The 16865-nt window shown below is 50.5% G+C and overlaps 1 protein-coding gene across 8 annotated transcripts in view; it reads right to left on the minus strand.

Annotated features, from left to right (window-relative positions):
* Window positions 1-15695: 15695 nt before the first annotated feature.
* The window catches only part of Ctif (cap binding complex dependent translation initiation factor), a 267920-nt gene continuing 266750 nt past the window's right edge, over window positions 15696-16865 (minus strand). For all 8 annotated transcript variants that reach the window (XM_029472081.1, XM_029472083.1, XM_029472082.1 and 5 more), the window contains one exon: window positions 15696-16250. In XM_029472081.1, the coding sequence (XP_029327941.1) occupies window positions 16035-16250 (216 nt within the window). In that variant the 3' untranslated portion in view covers window positions 15696-16034. The remainder of the gene's footprint in view (window positions 16251-16865) is intronic.

Below are 16865 nucleotides of genomic sequence, written 5' to 3' on the forward strand. Positions count from 1 at the left end.
TTGAGTTCCAGTCCTGACTTCCTTTGGTGATGAACAGCAGTATGGAAGTGTAAGCCGAATAAACCCTTTCCTCCCCANCTTGCTTCTTGGTCATGATGTTTGTGCAGGAATAGAAACCCTCAGACAAGTAGTATCTATCTCTAGATTCAAATTGACAGAGATGGTGATGTATGCAAGACACTATAGAAGCTATTTTAAGTAGTAGAGGCAAGATAACGGGTGTTAGCTCACACATTCTCTAGTTAGCCTTCTTTTCTCCCCCAGATCAGGCCAAGCCCTCCCCTCCACAGTCTCTCAAGGCTGGCTACAGAGAGCTTCTGTGACCTTGCAGTAGTTAGAGTCCTCTCCCTCCCCTTTGCAGCTGTGCACAAAGCCCAGTTCCTCTGAAGCCCAGGCTTAAGAAAACCTTGAAGTCCATCTGGTGTCTTCCTGCCTCGTGACTTCTTAGCATGTAGGCTAGATAACATGAGCCCCTCCTCCATCTCCTTCTAGAGACCTGCAAAAAACCAGAACCCCGCTTTGTCCTACAGAACCAAAGTCATCGCACGTGCTGAGTTCAGTTTGCTTTATTTTGGTGATGCGGTTGGTTTCTTTTGAGCCGTGCACACTCCTTTATGTAACCCTGATAAATAAATTAAAAGATCACCAGGCTGGACTTGATCCTACGATCATTCCTTTGGTCTGTTTTCTAGCAGCCAATCTGTAGTGAAGAGATGTTTGTATCTTCCCAGGAAATATCACCCAACATCCACTGGGGAATGGAGGGGAGGGTTTGGCTCAACTAAATCCAGGTTGGAGGGCCTGAAAGCAGGGACAGAGAGACTTCTGTGGTGGAGACACAAGGAGAGCCTGCTTCTCCTGAGTCTAGCCAGCTTCTCCTCACTTCCTTTATGCAGCACTTGGTACCCGGAACACACACCTGTTGGATCCTCATGATGACACTGCAGTATTTTTCTCTTCTAAGATGACAAGACAGTTTCAGAGAAGCTCATGGTTTTAGTCCAGGCGGCAGGCACAGGGTTCCACCAAGCTGTGGTCTAAAGCCTGTTCTCTTGCCTTGTCTGACTCCCCAGGGAGAGAAACAGTAGCGCATTAGTACCCCGGACTCCTGTACTCTTTAGCTTTTAGATGGTAGAATGCTTTAAGTACATTGTATTCTTTATTATAGAGGGCTCATTATTGCTTGTAGTATACATATAGGCTATCCTATGAGGGCTGCTTAGGGGTAAGTTTAAGGATTTTTCTAATGTGACTACAATGCTTTTATGTCCATATTTTCTATTGGGTTACTTTACTGTGCTTCATATTTTATATGCTTTCCAGGTTCCTAATCCTCACTTAACTTCATCCAATTTGCTGAATGACCTATCCATTGTATTATGGTTATATTTTTGTTTCTATAGTTCCACTTTATATCTTTGAAAGTTTCCATTTATTTATTTATTTATTTATTTATTTATTTATTTCTGAGACGAGGTTCCTCTGTGTAACCCTGGCTGTCCTGATATTTGCTCTGTAGATCAGGCTGGCCTCAGACTCAGAAATCTACCTTCCTCTGACTCCCAAGAGCTGGGATTAAAGGATGTCACCACCTTGCCTGGCTGGTTTCTAGGTCTTTTTAAAATTCTTTATTTTCTCTACCCCTTTGACATAGGAATCACAATGATTTTAAATAGCAATATTTAGATATACCTAATATTCATATAGGTTGCTACTATTTTTTCTCTTTCCTGTTTTACTCATATGCTCCTGTTGCCTGGTGTACCTGGCACATTTTCTGACATGGAAAAGCCATAGATACAATTGAGAACCTGGATGACCCAGGCTACCTTGGTGCCAGGGGCTCTGTTGCATTTCCCAAGGGCCTGGAGACCCACACTGAATGGAGGAGTGGGACTCAGGAAGCTTCTAAGATCAGAGGAGAGATCTGCAAGGATGGAACCATCTCTTTAGAAAAAGGACCCAAAGCCGGGTGGTGGTAGTGGCTTTAATCCCAGCACTTGGGACTCAGAGGCAGGTGGATTTCTGAGTTCGAGGCTGGCCTGGTCTACAAAGTGAGTTCCAGGACAGCCAGGGCTACACAGAGAAACCCTGTCTCGAAAAACAAAACACAAAACAAAACAAAACAAAACTAAAAGAAAGAAAGAAAGAAAGAAAAAGAAAGAGGACCCAAGCTTCCCCCAGTTCCTCAAAGAACTCCAAGACTCCACGAAGGGCGAAAGGCCTGAATGTGCGTGCGGGTTTGGCACAATTTCCCTGCCATATAGCGGTTCCCCAGTTTCTGGGGGCATCTGGAGAGAGGACCGTCTTGTCCACTCTGAGCATGGATGGGGCCAGTGCCCAGAGTTCTCCAAGGAATTCTCCACAGAGTTTTAAGGTTTGGGTGGCTGTCACACAGCAGAGGGCTCTTTGCCAGCCCTCTCAGTAGCTGCTGACAGGAAAGCCATCCTATCAGCGAGTGGCATATTTGTTGAGGCTCCTGCTTCTGAGAGAGACCACCAAGCTAAGCCTGGTGACAGGTGAACATGTGAGAATTTTCAAGCTCCACTCCACCACTTTGATATGATGGGTGACAAAGGAGCCCTCCAAAAAGGTAGACATTGTGGGGGACATTCTCCTTCACGGCCTGCCTGAGTCACTGTAGGAGAAGCTCTACTACTCCAGAGCCAACGTGTCCACTCTCTAAAAACAGACCTGCAGCAAGGGACATCTACTCATGAACATTGTTTCAAAGTTCATGATCACTGCCTTCATGAACTTACTGTTTCTCGCCAATAAAATTCTCACTGTTGTCTTTGTTTCTTAAACACACCCACCAACAGCCATTCTTTCTCTCTCATATACAGCATTCTCTCTCACACAGATTCTCTCACACACAGAATCCTCTCTCACACATATACACAGAACTGTCTCACACAGAGAATTGTCTCTCACACACAAATTCTCTCACACAGAGAATTCTCTCTCATACATAGAAGCCTCTCTCACACACAGATAATTGTCTCTCACACAGAGAATTCTCTTACACATACACAGAACTGTCTGTCACACACAGAATTGTCTTTCTCACACAGAATTGTGTTTCACACACAATTTCTCTCAGAGAATTCTCACACACAGAATCCTGTCTCTCACTTACACAGAACTGTCTTTCACACAGAGAATTCTCTCTCTCTCACACACACACACACACAGAACTGTCTCTCACACAGAAAATTATCTCTCACACACAGAATCTTCTCTCTCACACACACAGAACTGTCTCTCATACAGAGATTCTTTTCTCTCTCACAGAATTCTCTTCCTCTCACAAGATTGTCTCTCACAGACAGAACTGTTTCTCACAGGCAGAATAGTCTCTCACACATGGAATTCTCTCACACAAGAGAATTCTCTCCCTCACAGACTTTTCTCTAACAGAATTCCTTCTCACACACAGAATTCTCACACAGAATTCCTTCTCACAAACAAAAGGGGCATCTAGAGAAAGTCAGCCAGAGCAAGGCTTTAAGGAGCAGTACCCAGGCACACGGCCACGTAGTCCCAGAGGACATACATGAAGCTCCTGCTCTTAACCCCCCTGTTATGACCACCAGCGGTAAATAGCAAAACCCAAAACAATAAATCCAGACAAGGGGGCGCTAACCATGATGGCTTTACCTAGCTGAGCGGCTGCGGTGGGGGACCTGGCGGTAAATAAACAAGCAAAAAGACTGTAAATCACCCTGGGAGACCAGATCGATACCCAGGGAACTTGACCCAACTCTCACCAGGGAGTGTGTGTGCCAGTAGTCCTGAGCAACGGGGTGGGGACTCTCCAGGCTCTGCTGGTACGGAGAAGAGGAAGCCCTGTTTGGAACACAGGGTCGCAGCCTGGCTCTGCCGGGAGCTTGCGGAGCTACCCCGGGGCTGGTGGCTGGATCTCTCTGAGCTGCCTTCACTTGGGCTGTGAATCAAACAGGCACCAATATTCTACGACCCCAGTTCCCTATGCCCTAGTCTGGGGTGAATGACAGTTCTGCCAAGACCCCAGCTGGCCAGTGACAGGAAGACAGCAACGCACGGTACAGGGAGCAATTTTACTGGAAAGATGAGAGGAAATTGCATCTTTAATAATTCACCGGCCAGTTTGGAGAGAGGCAGGTTGGCGGGTTGCGGAGCCGCCAGGCGATCCCAGCTTCGGTTCCTGGAAATCCGCTGGCTCCAGAGCCTGCCCAAGAGGCTCGGGGCCTCCATCTCCTTCTGGCTGAGGGACAGCAGGAGCCGACAGAGTCTAGACCAGGGTGAGAGGTTAAAACACAGCCATCCCGGGAACCCGCTAGATTGATATCCCCAGCAAAAAGGAGCCAAAAGAATCGATACGGCAGCCCAGGCGGGCAGCCAAGCTGGGCCCAGCCTGGTGGAGTCCTGGCAGAGGAGGGTCCCAGGCTTCAGGCAGCAGCAGACTGGGGCGGAGGTGTTCTCCTTCACAGTCCCAGAATGAGGAGGCCCCATAGGCAGGTGGGGGTCAGGGCTGTGCTGGGTAGCCAATCCACCAGGTGAGGTAGAGGGTCCCACCTTGGACCTTCCTTCCTTCCCTCCTGGGCTCTCTCAGGGGGAAAGCCTTCAGCTGACTGGCACGGGAATGTCAGGGTGAAGCTGGAGACAGAAGATAGGAAGGTGAGGAGGAGACGGCAGTAGAAGAGCTATGTGAGCATGCTAGGGGAGCCGCGAGCCAGATTATGCTCTTAGGAACTGGTATCGGTATCATTGGTTCCCCCTGGCAGAGTTCTTCCTGTATCCTCCGGGCTGTGACCTTTCCTTCTGAGAGGGACTTGCAGGACACGAGGTACCTGAGACCCTTTACTCTGGGAAGAACACTGCTTTTGTAGGCTGACTTTGGCAGCAAGCCTTTTCCTGAAGGGCTGGAGACACTTGGGTAACTAACTTGAAATGTCAAAGCCTTCCTGAGGGGTGGGGAGTTGGCAGGGTTCAGTACCTGATGCACTGAGGGAGCACTGTTCCAAAGGAGATCAGATGGGATTTGAGAGGATGTCGGGAGTCAACGTGGTTTGGATGGGACCCCTCTTCTTTAATACCACTACTCCCCCAAAGTTAACAGAGGTGACTAAGGGCTCTCAGAACACAGCTTGCGAAGCAACGCTCTAACCTGCTTTGACATTTAGGAGCCTGGAACGTAAGGAAACAATTCCCACCCAGTCTGAGGGCCCAACCCTGCAATTTCAGGAAGGCAACTGCAGCTTGCCCACCCTTGCAAGTTTGAGGGCCACTCGGGCTGCATAGCAAGATCGAGTCTCCAAGCAAGCAAGCAAGCAAGCAAGCAAGCGGCAAACCAACCAAAGGAAGCGTCATTCTCACAAACAACCAGCTGACTGGCACAGAGCCAGAGGGAGATGCTGTTCTGCTGGCTGACAACCCGGTGCTCTCTGCATGCATCCCTGGGACCCTAGGGGCCCTTTTGCTCATGCTCCGATGAAGTGACAGTTAGTTCGAGCAAGCGACCGAGAGGCTGTCGCTCGAGTCAGCAGATCCATCTTGATGCACTAGTTCCTGTCCACGCCAGGCTTGTGAGTCTCACCTTTCTCCTGGGAACAGCACGGTCGGGCCATCCACCCACTCGTGCTCTCCCAAGTCACACCGCTAGACTCATGCTATGACTCTAATTCTGGTGAGAAAACGCTCTCCAGTCTAGTGGATCCATTATTTTGGGAAACCTTTTGGAATCAGAATGCAGGCAAAAGTATTCCTAGGTAGCTAGATGAATTAGCAGGGTGTGGTAGCACCAGTCTTTAATCCCAGCATTGGGGAAGGTGAGTCAGAAAAACCTGGCATTTGAGGACAGCATGGGCTAAGAGTGAGACCTTGCTTCAAACGAGTACCACTATGACGAGAAATGTCCACCTTCACTGCAAAGCCTTTGCTAAGAATGCTCCCGGAGCCCTCAGTGAAGGCCTGTGTGCTCCTAGACAAACAGTCCTGACAAGTGGCTTAGTTTCTCAGGCCACAACGATAGTGACAGTGGTTAAGAAGAACTTTAGGATGAGAGCAGAGGCAAAAGTGTGGCACACGGGTGCAGTAATTAATTAAACACACCGAGGGCATACCTTGATAATCTCTGGGGCTAACCCTGGATTACAGTTCACTCTATTAATTCGTGTTTTGGAAATGACCCTGGGCCATTCCACCCCAAGAAAGGGTGAAATATGCGGTGTCAGGTATCAGGGTGCAAAACACTTCCATGGAGCTATTCCAATCAAAAACCAAGCCAAACCAAACCAAACAACCAACCAAACAACCAAACAAAAACCCCAAACAAACAACCAAACAAACAAAAACCCCAAACCAAACCAACCAACCAATCAACCAAACAACCAACCAGTCAAACCAAACCAAAACCCAAACCAAAAACTAAGGCTGGGTGGTGGTGGCACATGCCTTTCTTTAATCCCAGTACTTGGGAGGCAGAGGCAAGGGGAATCTCTGAGTTCAAGGCCACTCTGAGTTCCAGGACAGGAAGGACTACAAAGAGAAAACCTGTCTCAAAACAAAAACAAAACAAAACACCAAAACAAACAAACAAACAAAAACCAGAAACAAAAAAATCAAATCAAACCAACCCAACCAACCAACCAACCAATCAAACAAAACTTCATAGTTTAAGGTATGTTAGTCACATGATCAGATCCCAGTGCACAATGCCAGGTGCCTGGGAGGGAGAGATCTAATTGGTGTGAAGATCAGAACCTACAGACTCTTGGGCCTGGATCCTCCTCCCCACCTGGAGAGTTAACTAACCCCCTGATGTTTCTCACCGCCTCTTTCCCTTTTAATTGCTCCAGTACGCTGTGGGAAGGTTCGTATCCCTGAACTGGGTTTGCTTCTGGGCCAGGACTGTCTGTTTGGTCCAGAGGGGACTTGTAACCCTGACTTGGAGGGCACTCGGGGCACAGGAGGTGACACTAAGCGAAAGTCTGCTCCACTAGTCACTGTGACTCAAATATGCTGAGCTCTGTCCCTTTGTCATCATCGAGAAGTGTGAGCCCAAGCCAGCCAGTGTTGCCCAAACTCTGCCCCATCCGCAGCCCTCGAGGCACCGACAGTGAAACAGACACAGACCCTGGGACTTTCAGCTTGCTCATTCACCACCTTGAGTGTCATGGCGGAAGTTACCCAGGAAAAACCCAAGGTTTTTTTTGTACTTATAGTGTCACCTTCCTGTCCTCTGTCAGCCTCTTCAGAATGGCATGGACGTCTGTGTTCCTCTAGGCTGAGACGGCTCTGGAGGGTGTGCCTGGCCCTGATTGGGCCCTGAGCCCTTCAGTCACCCATTTAGTTCACCTTGGACTTACCTTGATGGCCCCGAGTGAGCGTTCTGTTGGGCCACAAGAATCCTGACCAGAGCCTCTGTTGTGCCCTGGGAACTGAGGGTTTGGAGCGGGCTGGCTGTCTTGTATCATAACGGAAGAGTAAGGGCTGAATGAAGCTTCTAGAACTCCGAGTATGATACCTCCCGCTAGTTCTTAGAGACTCTGCTGGAGCACAGGAATTGCTGGCTGGGGACCTCCTTTCAACCCAGTTCAGCGGGATAGTCCCTATGAGTGCACAGTCCTACATTTAACGAAGAAATGTGGTAACCAGGCACGGCGGCAGTGCACACGTGGAACCCGAGCACTCAGGAGGCTGAGGCAGGAAGACTGAGTTAGACATTTCACCAAAGTGGCTCCAAATTGAGTCGGCGGTTAGTGGGACTGACACCCGTGTGGCCTGCGTTGACATTGTGCAGCTGTGAGTGTCTGCTGTGGAGCCTACCACCGTTGGCTCATCTAGAAGCAAGTCTGTACAAGGTTTTGTGCATTTGAACGAGCATCTTTAAAATCCAGCTGCGTGATGTTTTGGCGACACATGGGGTTGTCTGAGAAGCTTGTTCTCAGTTCTCAGCATGCAGCTTGCTGATTTTCCTCATGCAGACCTGGGTTCTGGGGTTCCCCCTAGCTTGTCACCTGATAGGGAGGGGCTGTCCTTTCTTCTGAGGCTGGGAATGAAATTGGGCAAGCCCTGTAGTATTACCGGTGGCCCTAAGCCAGGCATTGGCTCTCTATCACGGGCATGCCACTGTCAGAACCTTGCTCTGGACACCCAGCAATTGAGCTAGGCTTGTGGGTGGATGGCTGTGGTAAGGGACCCTCTGCTGCCAGCTCTCATTTTCTGAATGTATTTCCCTAAAGCTCTCCAATGCGGGGGGAGGGGGGGAGGGAGGGAGAGAGAAATAGGAAAAAATAGGAAAGCACTGGGGGTGGGAGGGTGGGAAGGTAAGGGACCTCAGAAGCAGGAGTTTGGTGTCTGAGATCACCACACATAGAACTCTCTACATCGGGGCAGCTGTGGGATTCTGGCTGCAGTCATCCGTCCCCAGAGCCAATGATACCCATAGTCTGGATGCTCCTGTGAATTACAGAAGACTGAGCGCACAGGACCATGCCCAGGATACAGGAGGGCTCAGTAAATGAGAGACTAATGGAGACCCGTTTGTGGGGACCCTGGGTTGCTTCTGTGAGCTGCCCTGTTAACCCCCTCCTTGCCCTCAGTCACCCTGAACCCAAATGGGCAGCCAGGAAAGGCAGGACTCCTTGCTCAGAGAAGATACCTACACAGGGCTGAGGTTACCTAGGCTGAGCAGCATGCTACTATGAACAAAGGACTAGCTCTAAATTTATGTTGGAATTCTAAGCCCTAGTCGGGTAACATTCAGAGGTGTACCTTTGTGTGTGGGGGGAGTGTCACAAAGTGAACCCCTTATGAATGGAGTTAGTGCTCTTACAAAAGCTGCCTCCCACCCCAGCTCTTTGCGAACCTCCTTTCTGCCTGCATAGATGCAACGAGAAGTTGGCAGTCTGCAGCCAGAAGGGTCCTCACTCCTAGAGCCTGCCATGCTGACACCTCTGCCCCAGACTGCCAGCTTTCAGAACAGCCAGAAATAAACTGTTTGTTGTTCATAAGCCATCTAGTTCTGGGATGCTTTGTTACAGTATCTTGGGGTCTACAACATGATTTCTTTTAATTAATGTTTAAGTTAAAGAAAATGTTTAATAATTATGGATGTCTCTATACTAATATAGCTATGAAAACCATGAAATCGAGTGTACACACACACACACACATATGCACACCAGAGTGTCAGGCTTAGGAAAGCAAAAGTGCTTAGGGCCCATGAGTGTCATAAACAATCTTGAATCAGGGTATGTATTCTATTGAACTCAAGTGGCTTACTGGACCCTCCCCCACTCTGAATGTGCTGGCCACCACATGTCGGCCACAGTGGCAAACCCAGCACCGCAGCTTGGAGTATGGCTACAAGACCCACTACAGGTGTCAATGCTACAAGATCATCACTGGTCTTCATGGTGAACATTATGCTGTGCTCCAGGGGGGCAGATAGTGGCTCTCAACCCCTTCCCTCTGGCACCCCAATCATGGTTTGACCTACCCACTACCCTTAAGTGAGAAAAGAGGTTCTCTAAGGTCAGGGTTCTGGAAGCTACGCTGTGTGGGTGTGTCCTGTATCAGCAGTTAGAAAAAGTTTCTAGCAATTTGTTTATTGGCCTGGCCCTTGAAGTGTCACCCCACAGGGACTCTCTTATCTCCTGCCTTTGCAAACTGGGACCCAGAGGGACACACTGTACAATGAACTCAAACTTTGGTAGGCTCCTCACACACCCATGCAGAAAGCCCAGATGCCCCGGTCTCCACAGCCTGGAGGGAAGTTGGAGAGCTGCTCTGTCCCCCTCTTAGCAGGCAGCTGGCTGCCCCTTTGTCTGATTGACTGGCCACTGCAGGGGACATGGGGTAGGGCAGAATGATGGCCGCCAGCTTTCAGGGCTAGGGTAAAAGGCACTTGGCTGAATCTGGCCCTTGCGTTGTTGGCCCTTGGCTCACGTCTGTAAAATGGGAGTCAGAACCACTTAGCCCGCATGGAGTCCAGCTCAGTGCTAAGGCTTCATGAGGCCTTGGGTTCCATATTCAGTACCATAACAAAGTCAGAGCAGGGCTGGTCAGGGGGAAAAGGTGCTGCTGCTGTAACCCTGGCAACCTGAGCTCGAGTCCCAGAACCTTTGTAAAGGGAAGACTCCACAGAACTATCCTTTGGTTTATCTTGTTTGTTTGTTTGTTTTGAGACAGGGTTTCTCTGTGTAGCCCTGGCTGTCCTGGAACTCACTCTGTAGACCAGGCTGGCCTCGAACTCAGAAATCTGCCTGCCTCTGCCTCCTAAGTGCTGGGACTAAAGGTGTGTGCCACCACTGCCCGGATGATTTACTTTAATAAATAAAGACTTTTAAAAAGACTTGAGCTGCAGCATAGGGGGATAAGAGTGACTTACCTGCTCCCCCAGGAAGCTCCCCCCCGAAATGTAGCAAGCACACACAAACACACACATAGATACACAGACATATGCAACACTTACACACACCCACACACCTACACACACCTATAGACACACATCTGTGTGCACAGATGACAAAACAAACCAAAACAGAAACAAGAGGCTGGAGAGATGGCTCGGCAGTTAAGACTACTTGTTGCTCTTGTAGAGGACCAAGGTTCAGTTCCCAGCACACACATGTGGCTCACAATCATTCAGAACTCCAGTTCCAGAAGAGCCCATGCCTTCTTCTGACTCCCACAGGTACCAGGAACACATGCGGCGCATATACTACGCAGGCAAAAAAAACTCATACACACACCCCATAAAGTTAAAACTCTTACACAGAAAACAAAGCAAGCCCACCTCAAATACCACTTGTCTGCCTACTTCACTGAACCAACTGAGAGCATTAACCTGGGGGCAGAACCACTGTCTCCCCGCCCAGCCATCCCTTCTCTTGGCTCCCATTCTGTTCCCAACCTTTGTTTTGGTACTCAAAAGGCTTTTTTCGGTCTGTGGTGTGCTCTAGATGATCATTTAAAATGAAGCATTCCTCTTTTGCCTTTCTATAGAGCTAGGACAAATGTAACCTGCTCTTTACAAGACGGAGGACTCATATAGCAGAGATGAGGGTGAAGTGCGGGATGAAACATTCATATTTGGATGACAGGCTGCACGGGACGCAGTAATCTATACCCTTCTAAGCACGGGACTCAGTAATCTATACCCTTCTAAGCGGGACTAGCTCACCCGGAATCGTCTCTTTGGGTGGGGATTCAGGTATAAACTCTCATTTCTCCCTGAGAGTTATCTTCAAACACTTTCCTTTTGCCCCCTCCCTGCTGCGCCTACTCCTTTGAATTTTTGTATATTGGCGGTGACAAAGGTCTCAGCCATTTAATGACGTCATCACTTTCTTCTATCCAAGTTGTGTCGGTTTGGTTATCCAGAGGCAGTTTGTGGAGGTAATCAGACTCAGTTCCGAGCAATGGCTGAGTCTCCACATGTCCTCTGAGGCTAAGGCTGTGCCCACCTAAGGACAAGGTGTTGTTACTAATAGATAGTGTCCCCCTGCTTCTCCACAGAAGAAACTGAAACGAGGGTGCACTATCACATACACACGGGGCTCATTTCGGACTCGATCTCGGACTTTGCCTGCCTGAGACTGAACCAACACTGGCCAATACTTGTGGCTGAGACTTTGCCAGCTAGGGTCTTAGGCTTCTTAGCAGTCATTGCCAAATGCTCTGGGGATATTTCCCTGGATGCAGTAGGTCTGAGGACTGGGTAAATCTGTGACAAGCCAAAGCTATCACAAAAGCCATTTTCTTTAGGAAATGCCACCACCCTGACTTGGCCTCAGAGCCCAGCTTTTAGAGACAGAAGGCTCATTCCTTTGCCCACTTATCTTGCATGTGCCCTTTCCCAACCTCCTCCTGCCCTAGAGTCTGCTCTTGCCCTGGACAGCAGCCAGGGGAGAGGTGAAGAGTCTCTGGTCACCCAGCACATAGCCTGGGCTGGGCTCTGAGCCTCCTGCCTGTACCAGCTGAGGCTTGGGGAAAGCCTTCCACCGCTGAGCTCAACACAGAGAAGACTCAGCATACCTTTGGGGTTTTTTTTTTTGGTATCGTTTATTTTTTTTTTTTAAACCCACTTGTAGTTTGGGTTCAGCTGGGAAGCAGGATATACGGGTAGATGGAAGGGGTCGGTGCGAGCAGGGTTGGCCCACAGCTTTGGCGGCAACCTCCAGACCCTGCTCCAGGGAGGTAGGTCCTGTTGTCAGGCTCCCAGCTGGCTCAGTGAGGCTCCAGATAGATCTTCTGGGGCCAGTGCCCTGAGCAGAGGAGAATTCTAGTCTCTCCAACCCACCTCCTCAAAGAGCCAGTCAGAAGTTTCCCAACACGGTGCCAGGCAGCTGAGGGACGTCATGCCACGGGCAGGCCTGTGTGTACGGGATGACGAACACTGTCCGGCTTCCAATTCCAGATAACAGTCCAGGGTGTGGGTACTGAGAGGCTGCCGTCTAGAGTGGCCCCAGGGAGGCGCTTCTCTTGCTTCCTGGGCTGCATCCCTGCAGCTCTGCCCTGGTTGCAACCAGTGGTGTACTTCCCATCCCCCACCCTCAGACAGAATAAAATAAAATACAATAAAAATTAGAATAAATACCAATTGGGTCAACATTTACATTTACACAAATGGACAAGATGATCCGCAAACTGTAAAGGTTTACAGACTGGATGAGGAACGATGCACAGATGAAGATGGTTTTTTGGGGGTGGGGGAAGAGGTTCCCCGTGATTGGTGGTAGGGGTCCTGGCCTTGTCCAGGGGAGTTCAAGAGCCCGACAGGAGCTGTGGTCCCAGAGCTTAGGCAATACGGCCAGTTCATGAGGAGGACAGTGACCAGCAGGCCACTTGAGTGGAAAACAAGGACCAACTTGTCCTGATAGGTGGGCGGAGCCTAAAAGGCTCAGAGCATCATGGCCAGACAGGACAACACAAGTTTGAGAGAGGCTTTGCCTCCTGTTCATTCATCAGAGGTGGGCTTTGATAGGCCGTTCCTCCGGCAGCAGGAAAGGCTCTGTCCCAGGGAGGTCAGGGTCTGTGGGTGCCTGCAAGTCCCCTACTTCCTGCTTGAGTTATCCCCCACAGGAAGGTGCTCAGCCTTTTAGATTTTAGGCTTTACTGTTGTCTCTTTAAAAAATAAAATAATAATAATAATAATGATAATGATAATAATAAAAAGGGTTTCTTTCCATGTTTGAAAAAGTAGCAGAGATCTGCGTTTAAGACAGACAGACAGACAGCTGGAAAGTGTCATATCAGGATGGACCAGGAAGTAGTTTCAAACAATGGAATACACTAGGCAAACTGCAAGTCTGGAGCCACCGGGACACAACATGTAATTAAAAATATATTTATATATGTATACATATTTATATCTTGCATCTTCACACTGGTCCTCAAGGCCCTAGGAGGGTATGCTCTTGAGGCAAGACCCTCTAACAGGACATTAAGAAGGAGCTGAATTAGGCCTACGGTGCCCACAAAGTCATGGTCTCTGCCTCTTTAGTGGACACTAGCCCTTCTACACAGTGTTTGGAAGCCACTGTGTGGAGCCTACTCTGTGAGCCCAATGAGGAGTCTAGGAGACCTCTCTACTGTGGCTTGAGTCCCTACCATCAGTCTCTTCCTTCCTCAAGGTCCTGCTTCATTCTTAGCAGATGCAAATGTACACACACACACACACACACACACACACACACACACACACACTCACACGCTCACACCTGGGAAGCAGCCCATGTAAGCACTCCATGGCCCCCGAGGATGCAGGGAGCAGGTGCCTGTGAGCCTGGGCTGCCCAACTCTACCCGAGCAGGATCTCCCTGGTGTCTTCTCTGGCTACTCCACCTGCCCTGCTCTTCCCTCCACACCTCCTGTGGGGCTTATAGTGTCCCTGGGCTCCAGGCTCAGCCTAAGGGCTGGGCTGGGAGACAAGGCAGCAAGCAGCAGAGAAAAGAAGGCTAGGAAGGAGGAGAGGAAAAGGAAAGAGATCGAAGCTGGGGTGGCTGTGACCCCTATACCTTTTTCCCTGCAGCCCTCTTCAAGAGGCCCCATCTTGGGACCTGAACACTTGAGTTGGAGACAGCCAGAGAGAACTCGGGAACTCTCCCTCCTCCACCCTGGTCACTTTCTACTCTTTTAGACTTGGGACAGTTAGGAGAAACCATCCTCACTCGAGACAGCCTGAATTCAACCAGGAGGCCTACAGAGCAGTGGTTCTCAACCTTCCTGATGCTGCGACCCTTTAATCTTCCTCATGCAGCGGTGAACCCCAACCACAAAATTATTTTCGTTGCTACTCTGCCGTAATTGTCAATTTTTGCTACCGTTATGAATCGTCAGGTAAATATCGGATGTGCAGGATATCTGATATGTGACCCTTGTGAAAGAGTCGTTCGAGTCCCCCACAGGGGTCGTGACCCACAGGTTGAGAATCACTGGTTTAGCGCCTCCACCATGGTCTAGGTATGCCCAGGTCCAGTGCATGGAGCAAACCAAACATGGGCTTGGACATATGTTCTGGGGGAGGGGGGTCATCCAAGTGTGGGTTCCAGCTCCCCAGAGATGAGGGGGAGGAGCCACCAGCCATCCCAGTAAGACCAGCCTCTCTGATTGCCTCCTCCTCCTCCCTAGCCTTTATAGAAGTGGTTGCTCCCTGGGACCAGAGCCTCCCAAGAAACCAGAACTTTGTTTCTAGCCTGCAGAACTTCATTGTCTACCTGGCTGCCTACCAAACCGTCCCAGTCAGGACCCAATGACTCCCCCCTCTCCCCAGCAGCCTTGGAGGTAGGGCTTGTGGGTCTTGCCTGGGATGCGGCAAGGGATCATGAAGGAGGCTCCAAGACCCGTGGAGCCAGCAGTGGGCTCTTCCCTCAACAGTTGCTTGGGACAAGACCTGCATTTGGTTTTAATTTGCCAGCCTCATTTCTGGCCCCGTTTGCCAGTAACAGGGGCCAGGGCAGGTCCTAAGGCAGTCAGTCCAGGGGACAGCATCAGCCCTTTGGAAGCTAGCAGTGGACAGAACAGAGGCACTGCAGGACAGGGGCTCAGGAACACAGGATTCCAGTGGGGACCCCCATTGGAGCAGAAGTTTCCAATTACTAGCTGGCTACTGGCAAGCTGCTAGTGGCTAGATTCTTTCCAGGGGGGTAGGGGGAGCAGGGCTTGGTCTCCCACTAATCAGGGGATCCTTGAGGGGAGAACGATGTGATCTCAAAATCTAGGGCATTTTCATTGAGGAAAAGAGACTTCAAAGCCACCGAGTTTTGAAAAACAAAATAAAAGGGTTCACGCTGAGCCGTGAGCCCTGGCTCTCCCTTCTCTGCCAGGGGGAGCAGCGGGACCTGGGGCTGGAGGCCGAGGGTTGGAGGGTGGAGCACGGAGGTTAGAGGAGAAAAAAAAGCCTCTCTCCAGCTCCGCTGGGGCTGACAAAGGCCATCAATTATGGGCAGCTGGTGGGGACCGTGCCTGCCTTTGTCCTCCCAGACATCTGCTGCCCGCTGCCTGCTGCCAGTTGGCGACCGTGGCTGACAGCACGTGGGAACAATGAGAGCTGTCTCGACCCACTTTTTCAGCCTTCAGCAGTCCTGGCTGACCCAAGCGGTGGCCAGAGGTGTGGGAGGCAGAGAGGCAGCTGTAGACAGTGAGGAGAGGCAGAGACTCCTCCCATAAAGCTCTATGGGGGAGGGGGGCGGCGGAGCGGGGGGGGGGGGAATGGGCTGCAAGGTAGGGGGTGGGGAGGACTGGAGCCGAGGAGAAGAGAGCAAGGGCGGGTGACCACCAGGACAAAGAGACATGCTTTCCCTTGGTGTGAGCTGCCACATGCGCAGGCTTGGGGGGTGGGGGGTGGGCTGCATGGGGAGCCCTTCTGAGGGATCCAATCTCCTCCTCCTCCGCTGGCTCCAGACTGGCCACCGTGGCTACCTGCCTCCCTGCTCAGTTCTCTTTCCCGCCAGGGCCACCCCTGTCCTTGCGCCTGTCCATCTGGCCCTGTGCACCAGGGCCCCAGCTGCCCACGGGCTGCCCGCCAGGCCCCCTCAGCTGGGCTGTCAGGCTGTCAGTTTCTGGATGGTCCTGTTGTAGTACTGCGTGATGGGGGGTGTCAGAGGGTTCCAGCTGTTGGCGTGGAGCTCGATGACCTCCAGGAGCAGGGACCTGGTTAGCATGGACTCCGAGGGGCACAGCATCTTATCTCTTGCGCTGGCTAGGAGCTCCGTCATCATCTCTGGCAGCTGTTCCTCTAGCAGCCGGCCTGTGCTTTGTAGCTGTGGGTGAAAAGTGTGGTCAGGGTGGGGACTTGGACCCCATAATATGCACTCCTCCTTCGGGTCTCCATCTCCCTCCCAATCCTTGGCTAGGTAGGCTGGAAGCAAGGACCAAAAACGATATAAATTGTCCTAGGGATATGCAGATCCACGCAGGAATAGTCAACGGTGAGATTTAACAACCATCTGCCAGCAGGTATGTCCGGTACCAGGATATTGCCTGCTGCCCAGGCCTGACAGCAACTCACCAGGAACTCATCTCTTGTGTTTTCTACCCCAGGACCTCCCCTCCTGCTGGAAGCCTTCTCTGACTACACTTAGACTCTCCCTTGACCCCATGGTCCGCTCTCATGGGCAATGAACCATCTTTGTGGTAATTCCCATCTGCCAGGTATTTCTCTGGAAACAGACCAGTGATTAATACCTATGTGTGCCTGTGTGAAACATGAGGGGAAATGGGTCTCCTTTCTAAGCCCAAACATACCTCTTGCCCCAGAACTGACCTCTGCCCACATCTGTGATGATAACTAACAGAGAGATACAAACTGAAGTAGGCCAGCCAGGTAAATGGGAGACCCTTCAATCTTTTTTTTTTTTTTTTTTTTTTTTTTTTTT

This window comes from Mus caroli, chromosome 18, assembly GCF_900094665.2.
Source record: "Mus caroli chromosome 18, CAROLI_EIJ_v1.1, whole genome shotgun sequence".
In the NCBI taxonomy this organism is placed as follows: Eukaryota; Metazoa; Chordata; class Mammalia; order Rodentia; family Muridae; genus Mus; species Mus caroli.